At 38.4% G+C, this 16,748-nt stretch overlaps 1 protein-coding gene across 9 annotated transcripts; it reads right to left on the minus strand.

The window, feature by feature from the left end:
• Positions 1-1,175: 1,175 nt before the first annotated feature.
• pecam1b (platelet and endothelial cell adhesion molecule 1b) lies at positions 1,176-15,375 on the minus strand. Of its 9 annotated transcripts, XM_079628749.1 has the most exons (16): positions 15,206-15,375; positions 15,052-15,069; positions 12,569-12,862; positions 12,221-12,499; positions 11,841-12,113; positions 11,212-11,478; positions 10,843-11,124; positions 9,767-10,045; positions 8,400-8,501; positions 8,277-8,307; positions 7,948-8,024; positions 5,921-5,965; positions 5,669-5,761; positions 5,204-5,257; positions 5,060-5,082; positions 1,176-1,494 (listed from the first exon to the last, which is right to left on the minus strand). In XM_079628749.1, exons 1-16 carry the CDS (start codon positions 15,354-15,356, stop codon positions 1,438-1,440), a joined length of 2,325 nt encoding a protein of 774 aa, XP_079484875.1. In that variant the 5' UTR covers positions 15,357-15,375; the 3' UTR covers positions 1,176-1,437. The 9 variants fall into 9 exon arrangements, 6 of the variants coding, with proteins under 6 accessions (XP_079484875.1, XP_079484876.1, XP_079484877.1 ...); XR_013799574.1 differs by lacking the exon at positions 8,277-8,307 and having other exon boundaries at positions 8,308-8,501; XM_079628750.1 differs by lacking the exons at positions 7,948-8,024; positions 8,277-8,307.
• Between the last annotated feature and the right edge of the window lie 1,373 nt (positions 15,376-16,748).

Genomic DNA, 16,748 nt, shown 5'->3' on the forward strand with positions numbered 1-16,748 from the left:
GACAGGAGCATGTGTCCAAAGTTTAATCTTAACCGTTCTATTTCATCAGATACGATCTGTAAACAGGGCTTTAAGTGTAAAATACCGAACTTGTCCTTTAAACTAACACTGCCGTGACTGAGACGTCTGCAAAAAATAAAGTGCATCTATTTTCCCCTGACGACTGGATCTTTCGCAGCGTATTCAAAGATGTTCTTTGTCCACAGCCAGGAACAGCACATCTGCGGCATCGTAATTTCCCTGTACACAGACCCACTCGCTGTCCGTCGACTGAACACTTGTGAGGAGCGCAGCGCGCGGGCGCGACAACGATACGAAATGAGCGTAGTTGTCTTGCGCTTAAAGCGTAGTTGTCTTTGGCTGGAGGCGGTCTATATGCAAACGCTGGTACGTCACTTCTTATGTCACTGTACCGACATGTACCGTTGTGTCACTTCTTACCATGGATCCAGAACGAGCTGTATTTAGAGCTTGATTAAATAAATGATTCATTTATAATGGGGAGGACGTCTTAAGCTATGAAACTTGCAGGACGTTTTAATGGTACAAAGACCTCTTATATACCAAAAGATCAAGGCAAATTTGGTTTCTCATGTCATGACCCCTTTAAAACTTTGAATAAGAACATACCAGAGAAGTCTTCTGACAAAATTGTAAGTAATTTAAAATGCTTATAATTTAGGCCAGACTCGACTTACTTTACCTTACCTAAATAATACATAATAAGGTTAAAGGTGTTAAAATCAAAGTACACACCGCAAAACACCATGTTGTGTTTTTGCTCATTTACCAGTAATCCCAATATTTATTGAGCTCACTACACTTAGTGATGTCAGCCTGGATGAGCTAAGTGATGTGGGTGTAACAGTTATTCACTAGCCATTATCATCTTTTCCCAATGGAAAACCTGAAAGGAAATTATTTGTTTTGGTTTCCTTTAGCACAAGCTAAAAGTGACATTATGTCATCTGATAAAAGCATTTTCCCCAGAGATGAAAGCATGACTTTATCTATATCTCTCATGCGAGGCGATTACCAACCGGTAACTGCTGGAGCAGTTTGAGTCACATCATCCAATTTAGTGTGTGACACAGGGTGCAAGAGAACTGATGCAGAACTTAGAGACAATTTACTGAGGTATTAAACTAACAATATATTTTTCACACAGAGAAATTCAAACTAATAATTTTACTTTATTAAAAATGTGGTAACTCAAAACAACCTTGTGAAAAGCACACATACACACTATACACACACAGCACAGCATTGTAAAAAACAGGACAAACAATCAAACACATTAGATAAAAGGAAGATACATGATTAAATTAGTGTTTTTTTTAGGAGAATATGGGTGAAGGATAGAAGAGATTGATGGAACACAGGCAACAGTATTCCAGAGTGATGTGAGGGATGCTTGAGGTGACTGACTGACTTCTGCTAGTCCACTGGTTCAGGAAGATCACGGTTGAGGTCCGCATATTCTAACAGGCTTTGCTACAAAAACACAAGCACGGAATTGATTGATGAGATGTCATCACTTTCAGAAATCAGATTAAATGAAAATTGATGTTTGTTCATGTTTGTAACATCCTCAAAAATATACAATTCTCACGTATCACCCTTTACATGCTTAACTCTGCTGGTAATTCACAGTCTACCAGAGATGCACACATAAGAAGAAGAGGTGAAAAAGATTAATCATTAGTTGATTCATTTTAATAATAGTGGAATTTAATAATAATAATAAATATAGCTGCAAGCAGCGATTACGGGCCCAAGCCGGTGGCACCGCCACCCCGGTGCCTTTAGTTGCACTAAAGGCACCGCGGTGGCAGTGCCACCGGCTTGGGCCCTCCATCGCTGCTTGCAGCTATATATATATATATATATATAAAAACCGCCACCCCGGTGCCTTTAGGGTTCCTGTGCACGACGGGCAATAACGTAACTCCGCTTTGACTGTCGAGAAGAAGTCTGCTTTAGAGCTTGCATCAGTGTGGGTTCTGCAAAAGTGCGCATCGAGGGCACATATCAACCACAAAGTATGCGTGAGCACCCTTCTGAAACCTAAAATGAAAAATTAGACACCCTACAGTCTCATGGACTTAACAGACACATGAAATCAGCAGCCATATTAAGTACACAACACCGAAAATTCCTATGAAGTGTGGTATATATATTCATTGAAATTACTGTACTTTAAAACACTTGTTTAAAAGAAAAAACACATGTATACATAGTATAAAACACTAGATGGCACAATATACCTATTTTTAATAGAGTCTTTCTGCCCCCCTCCCCACACAGACACACACAGAGACAGGGGGGGCTGTCTGTTTGTGTGCCCTCCCTCCCCTCCCCACACAGACACACACGGGGGGGGGGGGGGGGCTGTCTGTGTGTGTGCCCTCCCTCCCCTCCCCACACAGACACACACACACACACACACACACACACACACACACACACACAGAGAATGGCAGGGGGAACTCTGTCAGAGAGAGACAAAACCACATTCAAACCAAAATATATGACTTCCTGTTGGTCGGTGCTAATGACTGTAAATGAGAAAGTTGTCCGGCTCGATGTGCACAAAATACATAGAGTTTTGTGACTGTAGGTAAAAATAACCCCCCCAATTTAGTCAAAAGCATCTTGAAAGTAACACACTTCCTGCTGACAGTTGGTGGCGCTATAACTTTGACTCACATTAGTTACATCCATGTGATCGGCCTCTTACAAAAAACACACTGCTGAAGTTTCATCAAGATCAGTTAATGTATGAAGACGTTATAACACATCGTGTTTCTCTTTTCTCGCCATAAATTCGTTTCCTTGCCACGGCCAAACCGTTCGAGATATCAAAAACCCGTCCGCAATTTAGCATCCTCAATGTCTTGACTTCATGCTGACTGATTTTCGTGCCGATCGAAAAAAAATTCTAGGAGGAGTATATAAAATTCCAGGGGGATTTGTTTTTAAACAACCCATAATAGCCGACTTCCTGTTGGACTGGCGTAAAACTTAGAGCACGAAAGTTGTTCGGCCCGATTAAATCTATATGTGTACCGAGTTTCATATTATTACATGCAAGCGTGTTTGATATATGGACCAAGTTTTCGGACCACGTTCAAGGGGGCGCTGTTGAGCTCCCCTGCCACGCCCGGGTACCAGCTTCAGCCCGGCCCTGATGGACGCAGGTTCTGACCTGTGTGCAAAGTTTCAAGAGTTTTTGAGCACGTTAAGGGCCCCAAAAGTGCCTGAGAAGTTGCACACAGCAGAGAAAGGGTTAAAATAAAGCCCCCCTCCTCTCACACACACACAGAGAGACTGGCAAAATTCTAAGATTTTCTCCCAAGAAATCACATTCAAACCAAAATATCTGACTTCCTGTTGGTCGGAGCTAATGACTGTAAATTAGAAAGTTGTCCGGCTCGGGGAGATAAATATAGATACCGATTTTTGTTACTGTAGGTAAAACTAATACCCCATTTTTGACTAAAGGTGGCTCTACTGAGCCCCTTACCACGCCTGTTTCTGAAACTTTGCACAAGTGTACTAGGCAATAAATTTAAAGTGTCTGTCAAGTTTCATGCAATTTCAAGTATGCTAAGAGTCTCAAAAACTTTAAAAAAGAATATTAAAGTTTGATGCGTTGCCATGGCAACAGTATTTAAGATATCAATAATCCTTTCACAGGTCTACATCTGCCGTGTGTTTACATTATACAGATGAAGTTTGAAGCAAATCGGTAAAAATAAGAGGGTGATTTCAAAGCATTTTGAAAGTGACACACTTCCTGCTGCCAGTTAGTGGCGCTATAACTTTGACTCACAATAGTCATATCCATGTGATCGGCCTCTTACAACAAACACACTGCTGAAGTTTCATCAAGATCAATTAATGTATGAGGATGTTATAACACACTTCCTGTTTCCAATATTCGCCATAAATTTGTTTCCTCGCCGCGGCCAAACCGTTCGAGATATCAAAAATCCCCTGGCAATTTATCATCCTCCATGTCTTGGCTTCATGCACACCGAGTTTCGTGGTCATCGGATGAATTCCCTGGGAGAAGTGTTTCAAATGCCAGAACATGCGTTTCCATACAACCCATAATAGCCGACTTCCTGTTGGACTGGCGTAAAACTTAGAGCACGAAAGTTGTTCGGCCCGATGAGATCTATATGTGTACCGAGTTTCATATTATTACATGCAAGCGTGTTTTATATATGGACATGTTTTTGAATGACATTTGTGCAAAGTTTCAAGAGTTTTTGAGCACGTTAAGGCCCCCAAAAGTGCCCAAAAGGTAGTAAAATAATAATAATAATAATAATAATAAAGAAGAAGAAGAAGAATAATCCTAAGAAAAACAATAGGGTCTTCGCCTTTTCAAGGCTTGGGCCCTAATAAAACAAGGACATTTGGTTGATGTCTGTTTAACTAACAGTTTAGATTTACTTTGTCTTCCTTTTCTCTTGCCTTTCACAGAGTTTATGAGGTCACAGTGTGTGTGACCGCTCTCTGTAAATTCTGGCCCTCTGTTCAAGAGGAAACCACAGCCCTGCTATTTGTTCCTATCTGGAAAGTCTGACTGAGTTTACAAAACACACACATTCAGTCCTCTATGTGAGTATGTTACATCCTCCCACATGACATTAAGATACTGAAGAAAACCAAGATCACATTTAGTGGTCAGGTGCAGGGATGTGTCATGTGTCATTTATAAGATATTACTTATAAAATTAATGTGTTAGGAAATCCCGGATTGCCCTTTGACCATACATTTTGTTGGTTTAAACAAGATGCACACTTGTTCAAGTAATGTTTGATTTTGAGTCATTTGAAAACAACAGTTAAAAGAAAGCACTGTTCACTGTTTGTCAAACAATAAACATATTTTAAACATTATACTTTCTTGTCTGTTTGAAGTTTGAACACACTGAGACTTCCTGATTTTTTTTTTAAAGATCATACAGCAGGATGGAAAAAAATTGCAGACAATGGGCGATCCACTGGCTTAGAAGGTCATGAGAATTGAAAGAAGGGAACTTACATGGTTAATATTCTCAGGAGCCCCTGTATAAACGATCGGAAATAGGATTAGAAAAAGAGAGCCATTTCAACACAACACTGTTTACATTACATCATTTTTTTGTGTAATTTTTGTGTGTATATGTGCTCTCTTAGCTGATTGTACCTTGAGAGGTCTGAAGCTCACTGTATACCGTCTCTGTGCCTTTTCTCAGAGGAACTAGAGAATAAAATAATATGAGGGTTTAAGATGCGTTTAAAAAAACAATACAAAGAAATAACAATAATAATAACAACAACAACAACGTATTTTATTCTACTTAAATTTTTGCTTTTAATATATATTTTTAAGAAATGTTTGTGGACAGAGTCAAATGCAAACTAAAACTGTAATTCGGGATAAGTGGCTATTGGAGTTAGTAACCTAATTAGTCTGGCCTTTCCTGTTTATAAGATGTCTCTGTAATTAAATCCAGGGCCCTTGACAATTTGGATGGCTAGACCCTACCCAGGAAGTGGCTTTTCTCTAATGAGCTCATGTATGGCAAGAAATCAATCTTCTTCTTTAAAGGCAAGAGGAGCGAGAGGAGAAAAAAAAGAGATGGATATCATTTTAAAAGGTTGAACTTACTTTGTGTAGGATCTACAGTTTGAGGATGAACCACCTCTGTGTAATCTACGTCACCTTCATTTGGTGACTGTAGGCTGTACTGATCAGCTTCATCTGGTAGAAAACAAAACAAAAACAAGACAAAAATAAACAAAATCAAGTAGTGGACATATTTCGAGAATTCAGGTATAGTATATGCTGCAAGAAAATTGCAAGTAGTTTGGACAGTGCATGGGAACCGGCATTCAGATCATTACTTGGGTGGTGATGTACCTCGAGGTCTTTCACTCCAAACACTCTCTTTGTTATGCACCTCCACTGAAACACAGCAAAAAGAGTGCATCAGCCATGGTCAGTTACATGCCACCGGTCTCAGCTGAAGTCAAATTAGTTGAAGTACATTCATTCCTATCCCAAACTTTACCAAAATATGTTACTTTCAGGTTTAAGATAATTGAGTCATCTGAGGTGTTAGGAACGACTGAATGAACGCGCACACACACACACACACCAAATTTAGACTTGCCCTGATTTCTCGCCAAATCTATACACTCGCTTTTCAGCATGTTAAACACGTTTTAGGATTAGTCAGTGGCATTTCCCTAAACAGGAACAGTTTGGTTTGTCCATCTACAATGTTTCCACTTTAGCAACAATCACTGTTTTTTCCGAAGCCTTTGGCCTGCTTTTAGAGACATTGCATCTGAACTAAATTGTTTGGTCTGGACACTAGTGACTGCAATAGACCAGACAAATACAAAAGCAGGAAATTGTACATGAAATAAATCCCTATGCAAAGTTGACATTCAAAATGTGATTTAAACCAAAGGAAAGTGGATCTTAAAAACAAAACTCTATCTTTAGCAAGTATCAACATTCAGAAATATGAAATGATACCTAGTTCTAGATATCTCATTCAAATATGTTTAAAAAAAGACAGACTGGAGAAATTCAGACATTGTCAATCTTTCAATAAGAGGGAAGAAATGCAAAATGAGGAAATTCCAAATAAAGCATTTTATTAGATTTAAAGTGCTACCAAATCTGAATTTATGTACCAACTAAACACATACACACAATCATATAAAGTAAATAATGCATTAACACAAGACACTTTTAGTGGAAAATGAAACAAACAACATCTATTAACAAACATATGATGATGGAAGCAAAAACATACACATATAAGCAAAGCAGTTCGATCAGAGAAAAAGCACACGGTCAACAGATGATACAGATTCTGTTAAGATGAATGATGAGCCAAACTGATATGGTAAAGGGGAGTTAAACATGTTTTTCCTGTTGTAAGGAGAAGCTGTGTTGATTGTAATACTTTAGTTGCCAACATCAAAAAGTGACACATTTTGATGATAAATTGAACATTTAGAACTCTTGGATTTCAAAACTGTTTCCCTTAATTCTGGAGATCTTGTGTCCAATAGGTCACCTTGCCCGTCAAGTCGTCAAAGTGTAGATCTGGGTGTGGAATTAGAAAGTGAGTTTTCCAGCGCACACTGTGTCTTAGTACAGTAACATTTAGTGGAAACTGGCAACTAAATGTAATGGGCATAGATTAACACCCATAAGTTATGTAAAGACAGATAGCAAAGCCTGAATACTCCTGGTCTGTCCTCTTGACTCATGAAAAGGATGTGTGTGTTTCGCTCTGAAACAATGAATTTGCTATTTAACAGGAAGTAAGGGGGGAGGGCAGTCTGTAAGTGTGTGGACAGTTTAACAAAGAATCAACTTAAATCCATTCCACAGAGTAGCGTTGGTTTTCCACCATTGACTTGAGATGAGCTCGCTCATCCCACACTCTTAAAAATATATTTTCTTTGGTTCCATGAAGAACCATTAACTTCCATGGAACCTTTCCATTACAAAAGGTTAAAAACATATTTATAGTGGAAAAAAGGTTCTTTAGATTTTAAAATGTTCTTTACAGTAAGAAAATGGGTTATTTAAAGAACTGTTCACTGAAAGGTTCTTTGGAGAACTAAAAAAGGGGTTCTTCTATGGCATCGGTGGAAAGAAAAAAAACTTTTGTAACCAGTTTGGCATGCCACAAAACTATAGAAAAAAACTTCCATCTAAATGACCCACAGTTTGGTGTCTAATCATAAAATGACTCAATATAAAGTACTATATTTTCAGGAAGGATTTGTTTGTGTTGCAAGAGTTTTGGTCTGAAAAGGTGAATGACCACAACATAGACTAATAGTGAAAAAGAGTGAAAGAATAAATGGAGTGGATGATGATGATGACTGATAAACAAATTAAAAATATAAAGAGACTACCTGTGTGGGCATTATAATGGGGGCCATGGGTGAGACTCAGGGTTAGAGAGTATTCTGATTTAGGACTTGCAGGCTTTCTGAGGATTGGTGAGAGAAAAATCAAAAGTATTCATTAAATATTCACTGCTACCTAACTTTCTTGGTTGTCTATGGATACAATAAACTAGGATTCCTTTTAAAACATATTTGTCTGTTTGAGACCAAATGACTTTTACAGGCATGGTCAGCAAACTATGGTGGATAACTATCTAATAACACAAAAAACCCTAATCTTGTCCCTCTAATGCCATCAACTCAAGACCAACTTATACATAAGTCAGTCAACTCACACTGATAGTTTGGCAGCCATCTCTATTTTACCTGTGACAGAGAGAAAAGTTGAAAAGGGAGTTTTGTTCACAGATCAGACATGTGGGCAGCTTGTAATGCAGGGGGGCTGTAGGTCTCTCTACCTCGCTTGGCCTTGTAGCGCATCACGATGAATAGGACCAGCAGCGCCACTAACAGCATGCAGAACACAGCAATCAAAGCCTTTTTCCACATTGCCAGGCTCACTACAGGGAGGACAGTTATAAAGAGACATATCAGAAAATAACTAGTCAACAAATAATGTGAACTTTCTTTATTACCTTTAAGATTATATTATATTATATTTAAGAAATATTTGGTTACTTTGAAGGAACAGGTCATCCATAAGTAAAAATTTTGTCACCATCTACATGTCTTTCATAACCTGTATGACTTACTTCCTTCCGTGGAGCGCAGAAGGGGTTTTTAGTAGCAAAATAACCAAGATGGATTTTTTTTCCCCATACAATAAAGTTGAAAGTTGTCCATGGCTGTCAAGCAATATTTTTATTGAATAATGATTTTTAATGTCAGTCTGTTCTTCTTCTTCTTAAAAAACACACACTATTGTTTAAATATTGCATGGCTTCAGAAGACTTAGAAAATAAACCATGACACATTAGGAGCTTTCTCGCCGAGTAGTTCTAGGAACTTAGTTCTAGGAACTAGCCACCAGGGTGGTTCCCCAAAAACTAGTAGTTCCCTTAGGAACATTTTCCTGGTTGCATTCGCACCGCAAGTACGAACTCTGAAGTGACGTGAGCTACACTTGTTGTTGGGACTTTTATTTTGACGACACTGAGAATGCCAGCCAGAGCCTGAACACATAGAGCTCGCATTCTCTGTGTTCATTAGTTTACGATCTGTCTAACAGTCCTGCCTAATATGTTATTAGATAGAACTGTTATACATAGAAAGACAGTATCGTACGTCCAATCAGCGTACACATACGTCACTGGTAGTTCCTATAGTGCTGGTTTAGACCCTACTCTGAAGTAGGAGCTAATTTAGTTCCTGCAAAAGGAGTTCCTAGAACTAAAATTGTTCCTAGTTCCTGTGCTGCGAACACGCCGAAATCCGGGTACTTCGATCAATAGTTCTAGGAACTACCTCTGGTGCTAAAGCCCCTATACTTGTTCTTAAAGGGGGTCATAGACCAGAGTGGCAGTGTTGCTTTAGGTGAGGTAGGAGAAAAAAAACACAGGTATTGCAGACAGAACATGTTGTTCTAACATTTTTTTAGATTTAATTTTATACTGTAATGCATTATAAAAATAAAAAAACTGCATACGCAATTATAGTATTTAGGAAATAACTAATAATATTGTATTCATTTATGTATTAAGTCTTGATGTAATTTCATAGAATTGACTATTGATTTGATGAAAATCCTAAAGCAGCAAATGTTTAGGACTATTTGAAACAGAAATAACAAATGAAACTCTGTATGCTGAAGAAAGATAATGCTCACCTTCGACCTTGACAATGTCACTCCTGCTTGACATGTCTGCCATGTTAAATGCCTCGCAGTAATAATTTCCACTGTTTTTTCTTTTCACTGTACTCAGGACAAAGGAGGATGAATTACTCTCAACTGTTGTGGTGTGAATTGCTGTGTGATTGCTGCCATAAAACCTAAACCTGATTGGTGGAGAGCCTTTTGCAACGCCACATATCAGGGTAACATTATTGCCCTCTTCAATGTTTTCAGGAACTGGAAGGACTGTCAGTAAGGGCTTCCCTACAGGAACTGAAGACAAGAGAAAAATGAACTCAAAGATGTCTGCAAAACAAAATTGAATTCTAGGCCATTGCTTTTACTAAGTGACATAACATGAAATCAGTGGTTCTCAACCAGGGGCCTGGGGCCAACAAGGGGGCATCAGCCAACTTCCAAGGAGGCCGCAAGATGACTTAAATGCATTTAAATTAACTAATTATTATTAACATAATGATAATGATCTAACTGTATTCTAAATTAAAATGGTAAAACCCAGACAAAATCAAGAAATTTCAATAACAATAATACTTGTTTTTTATTGAAGAACATAGTTCTTGAAACTTCAGGAATCACAAAATTAATTATGGTTAATTATTTAATATATCAACATATACTCCATATTCCTGTTAGTTTTAAAACAAGCATTTTTTTCATAATTATGGAAGAAATATAAAAAATATTTTAGCCTATATGGAGGGCACTTTGAATATAAGGTTGGAAACATGCCTTTGACACAAACTGTTGAGAACCACTGCATTAAACCACATAAATACAATTCCAGAATACTATGACGCACTGGACCAAACCTTTTCTTATAGAATTCTGAAAAACTGTTAAAATTAAAACTATCACATATATATATAACACAAAACTATAGTCAGTTACATTTGAATATGCACACGCAGAATATATAAAAAGTTGCAATGGCCATCATTTATAAAGTTATTTCTCTATGGGTAAAAAGTAAAAAGAGTTTTTCAGAGTCAAATTGGGTTGAAATGAAAACAAATCAACGCTAAATACAGATATCTTTACAATGAACTCACCTATTACAGTCGCATGTAGCCTTTCACTCATCTTGATTGAGACTTGACCATTATTCTCTGCTTCACACAAGTAACTTCTAATGTCTGAAGGAGTTGATATCAAGGCTAAGAAACGAGCCTCCTCTTGAAAGTGAGACACTTTGGTCGAGTTCAGAATTGAGTTTTTTCTCTTCAGAGTGTAGTTAATTGGCAGACTTCCATTCTCAGAGTGGCAACGGATCCAAAATGGCTTATCCACGATAACAGGACCATCAACTGTGATCTCAGGCTTTGAAACAAGCACTTAAGAGAAACAATGGTAATTACATTTTTTATATTAATCAGATTTTTTGGTTAGTTTTCAAGACAGATTTGATAGGCACTGCCTACCTTTTGCTCCTAACAGCAGCACCGAGCTCTCTTTGGTAATCCTATTGGCTTCAGCCTTACACACGTATTTCCCATTAGTCGCTTTGCCTGCAGTGCCACTGTATCTGTTATCATTTATTACAAATGTTTCGTCTCTAAATATTGAATACTTTATATCCTCTGTTTGAATTCTTGAGGAAATGTTGCTGATATGGCATCCAATGGTGAAGTGCTCTCCTTCAAATACCTCAGCAGGATCACGGCTCAGGAAAGGTATAGAGAAAATCTCTGAGGCAAAAATATGCAAGTCATTATTAAAAGAGTATATATTTATATAAATTTTTTGACCAAACAAGAAGCAAAGTGTGGAAGCAAAAAAGGTCTAAAATACATAATCTAAGATGTGATTGTGCAGATTCGCACAAAACAATATTCTGAAGACTTGTAATATGCAGTAACATACAAAGTCGCATGGACCAAAAGTTATTTTATGGTGCTATTTTTGTCCTTTCTGCAAACTGACAGCCCGTGGTCACTGCATGCTTCTAAACAAATGTACTAATCAAAAATTCTGTTAAAACATTATTTAGGTGAAATTTCACAAGAAATGCATTATGAAATAACATCGATAAACATTCAATATCTCTCACCTTTTACAGTGATGTTCAAAGAGGAGGATTTATGAACACTGCCAAGTCTTGAAATGCATTCATATTCACCAGAGTCATTAGCCTTAGCAAACTTCATAGTATAATCTTCATGTGTCATGTTCGAACTAAGCGTAGTGCTTCCATGGCTGATCATTATTTTGAGTTCTGAATGTCTCTGGGGAGTCATCTTCACACTGCAGCTGAAGGTTATGTTATCTCCTTCAGTGACAATTGTTGATGGCATGACTGTAATATCGGGTGTGATCCCCAGCTCTAAATTGGAACAGAATGTGTACATATTTAAATTTACTTCCAGGATTAACAAATCCATTAAACATATTAATAATCCATTAAAAAATAAAATAAAAATACCTTCCTACCTTCGATGTCAATTTTAATCACATTACTGTTGCTAGATCTTTCTATTGTGCTATCCAAATTAATGGAATAGTAGCAAAACATATTCACAGTTCCCTTATCAAGGGTAAACTTCTGCTCATCTTTGTGACTAGTGGTCTTCATCCGGGAGAGTTCCTTAGGTCCATCTCTAAAGAAAAACATCAAAACACCTGTTTCTCCCTCTGCTGTACAGACAGCAGTAACACCATCTCCTTCTGTCAATCTCAGTTTATCCACTGTTAGGACTGGTGCCAGAAGACCTGCAGACACATCAGCTGATATTAGGATTCAAGAACAAGAATCTTCTAGACATTGAACTGGTGTGTTACCTTTCACTGTCAGGTCTTCGACACTGCTCGTCTTATTTTGTTTCTCAATGAAAACAACACATTTGTATTTCCCAGAGTGGCTCACTCTGGCATCTGGTATAGAGTAGAGGGAGTCCGTAGGATTGGTCTGGTTAGTAGATAACGAGAGATCATCTTTGTAGAATTTGTATTTATAGTTGAGGTGAGACCCTGCAGTTTTGCTGACTTCTGCCTGGCATTTCAGTGACACATTTGTACTTCTTTGAACTTCATTCCTGGGCTGGATAATAAGTGTCACGCTTTTTATGAAGCCCTCTGAGAGAAAAAAAAAGAAGCCATTTTACTACTCAGATAGGATCGGAGGTTTCAAGGAATAAGATAAAACTTGTTTAACTAGATACTTGTAGATCCTGCACCGCAAGAGATCAATTCTACTCAAACGGCTACCGGCTACAGTTAGAACTGCAGTATATGGACTAATCAAATTACCTTTTACAAACTATTGAAACCTTGGACTCATCTCACTTCTATTGTTCGTTCCATATTTGTGGTTCATTCAGCACAGTGTTTGATACCCTTATGAGGGAAGCAAACATGAAGGAGGACAGAACAATCTTATTATCCATCTCCCTTTTGAAAGCAGTGCCCAGGGGGTCTCAACATTAGGGCAGGAAGGGAAATAGTTAAACATATTTTGACGGTTCCATCTCTGGGGATACAAACTATTTTAGAAACCTCTGTCCACACCCATTTTATTCTAATTATTCAACCCCACAGAAACTGTTACAAATTCAATGTTTTCTAAAGATCCAGTTAATAAATAAGTAATAACACTTTAGTGGCTTATTAAAAGTTATATCAATATACAATTTAATATTTTGTGTTATAGGATTTTGTATTTAATTATACAGCTGTGTCATATTTATTAAAACCCTTTTCCAATATTGCTGTTTTTAAACCCCTTACTAGTATAGTAAGGTAAAAAATTGTGTTAAAAGAATTTCAAGCTTTTGGGAACTCTATAATGACACTTAATTAGCTTTAGTTGTGATGCATGCATGAATTTAGCTCATATATGCTGAAATTCAGAAGCAGATATGGCCAAGACAAAAGAGCTCTCACAAAAGCTACGAGAAGTTGTTTGATTACTTCCAATAGGCTATGGCTATAAGAACATTTCCAAGAAACTAAATGTTCCTAGAGACAGAGATGGTACCATTACCACAGCAAACCTTCCAGCACATGGAAGAAAAATCTGTTTAATCAAGGGGAATAAAAGGCATCAAGATCAGAGAAGCAGCTGTCCAACTTTTTGGACCCATGGGATCAGCAGTATGTCTGGTACAATGAAAAGGCATGGCTTATGACTAAAAGAACACCATCCGCAGGGTCAAACATGAATGTGGGTCAGTCTGGTTATGGGGATGCTTTGCTGCTGCAGGAAGTGAAAATCTGGCCCATGTGACTGGCGTTATGGATTCTTTGAAGTATCTAGGCATTTTGGCAAAGATTATGATGCCTTTAATTCATAAACTGCAGCTTCACTGGATCTACTTTCCAGGACAAGGATCCCAACTATACCAAAGCTTGGTCTAGTGATCTGTGAGATTTGAAGAAAGCAGTGGCAGCACGGAAACCAAAGAATATCAGTGAGCTGGAAGCTTTTGCACTCAAAGAATGGCCTAAGATTCCCGTAGAGAGGTGTCAAAAGCTTTTAAGCGCTTAGAGGCAATGCATATTTGAGGAAATAAAAAGTAAAGGATTCTCTATAATCATTATATTGATGTCCTCAATAATAGAGATAAATTAAATATGTGCCTACTTCACAAATGGACATTCAACATTTTAGTTTTAAATGTGATATTCTTTATAAGAGAAAGAATATGTAGATGTAAGTGATTCATTTGGTCACCATTTATTTTTGTTCTTTACTACTTTAATGCTACTTTAACTGCTTTTTCTTTTTTTTCTAGTTCAGTTTACTGGTCCTGTGGGTGTGATGAATGACATTTTAAAAGTCAATATTTCATGTTGTTCTCTATGAAGCCATACAAATACAAATACACACAGGAAAATCTCCATTTCTAATAAGTGCACACTGTAGGACTAAATAAATGAACATGGTAGTTCCACATAAGCTGGCAAAGTATAGTTAAAAGGAGCTAAAATGTCTACAGTATATATAGCTCCATTACTATAGTGACATTTGGATTCAAGCTTATAGTTCTCATGCCTCACTTCCCGCTAATTTCTAGAACCAGGGCATGTGACAATACACATGGACATGTTTTCAAAAACAAACCACACTGAGTAGCACAGTACCACAAAGCATAACAAAAATGGATTTTATTGGTATTATTAAATGGTCAAAATATTAAAAATCCTTATTACAATTAAATTTAAACCGAAAATGACTACTTTCCACAGTAAAATTCCACTGTTAAATAATGATTATAACATTCTGAAAATGAATAACAAGGCAGAGAAATGAGCAGCTTACAGACCTGCACAGGCTTCCTCTGCTGATGTCAGATGTCGTTGAAGAGGGTGATTAAAAAAACAACAAAGAAAAACAAAATCAAGACAAATTCATATCCAAGAAATTTCAGTATCCATTTAAAGCAGAATTGAGAGACTAGAAATAAAAGGTGTCCTTACAGGTGACGAGAAAGAGGAGGAGAATGGTGCCCATCCTTAGAGAGGGCTGGATCTTCACCTGCATGGCTAAGCACTTCTGACCAGTGTGTGTGTGTATGTGTGTTTCGTTATGGGACAAAGTGAATTGGGACTGAAAGGAGGAGCTGTGCATGTAGTGTTTCACTTCTGCTTGGTTATCACTTCATTCAGCCTCTGTGCTCTTAATTTCACAGGAAGTGAGTGTTGCTTCCTGAGGAAGTGAGGCCAGGAGCTGGAATGTTCACTCTGGCTTGATTCACATCTCTCTGACGAGGCAGGAGGCTGGTGCAATGGACAAGAGGTGGAAGTGAACCTGTGTCAATACTCTTCAGGTAAACACAGAGACTTTCATGTCCAATCGTGAACCAGCAGAGCCTCCCAAGGCGAAAACAGGGAAATTATAAAAAACAAGTATCTGCATCACAAGAAGGACAATTGTTTTTGTTCTAATAAACTAATGTTTTGCAAGAATGCAAGATTTTTTTTTACTAGTATTTATAGTAAATATAGTATATTTTGTTATACAGTAATAATAATTAATATGACATATAAACGGTTAACACGCTCTTAGCTGTCCATCGTGTTCGATGATGACGCTTGCTCCAGGGATGGGGGTGGTGTGGGGGTTCAGCAACCTTGCAGCTGGTGCCACTTCTCGTGGGCGTCGAGTACGATCCTTGAGCCGCACACTTGACCGCAGATGGAGCAGGGGAAACCAGATACCAGGGGGGTACCAGCCACCCATTGGTGTATCTTGATTCGCCTCTTGGATCTTCGGTCTTGGTTGGTTTGGTGTATTTGAGAGACAGCAGTGGCCTGCCAGGCTGATCTGTCGAGTGCCAAAGATTCGAGCTGCGTGAGGGGGACGTTCGCTCGCTTTAGGAGGTCCCTGGTATAGTTCTTAAAACAACGCTTTTGCTCTCCAGTGGAGCGCTTTGCACCCATTAGTTGACTATAGAAGACTTGGCGGGGCAGTGTTCAGGCATGCGTATGGTGGGCCCTATCCAACGCAGATGTTTTTTTGGCCACAGCTGCTTCCATACAGATTGAGTCAGTGTTGCTGAGGATGACTGTATGGGGGATTCGATCTTTCCAGGACAAGCTGAGGATCTTCTGTAAGCAGCGGATATGGAAGGCCTCTAGGTTAATGATATGCTGGCGATATGGGGTCCATGACTCTGCCCCATAAAGCAGACTGGAGAGACATACCGTGTTGTAAACAGCGACCGTGGTACTGATCTTCAGGTTACGGTTTTCAAAAACCCTGCTGCGTAGGCGTCCAAAAGATAAAAAGGCTTTATTTATCCGAGTGTGTATTTCTGTGTCAAGGGAGCTGCATGAGGACAAAGTGGAGCTGAGGTAGGTGAAGTTGTCCACTGATTTAAGTGGAACACCATTTATGTGAAAACTCATAGTTTTCTAATCCTCCTCGTGTCACACATGGTAACTGGTCCCTTGTGGTTCCAGGCTAAGCTGTACGGGATCTCGGAGGAGCAGTGGGCCCCAGAGACGTGGCATGCAGGCC

The sequence above is a fragment of the Phoxinus phoxinus genome (assembly GCF_949152265.1).
Source record: "Phoxinus phoxinus genome assembly, chromosome: 11".
In the NCBI taxonomy this organism is placed as follows: domain Eukaryota; kingdom Metazoa; phylum Chordata; class Actinopteri; order Cypriniformes; family Leuciscidae; genus Phoxinus; species Phoxinus phoxinus.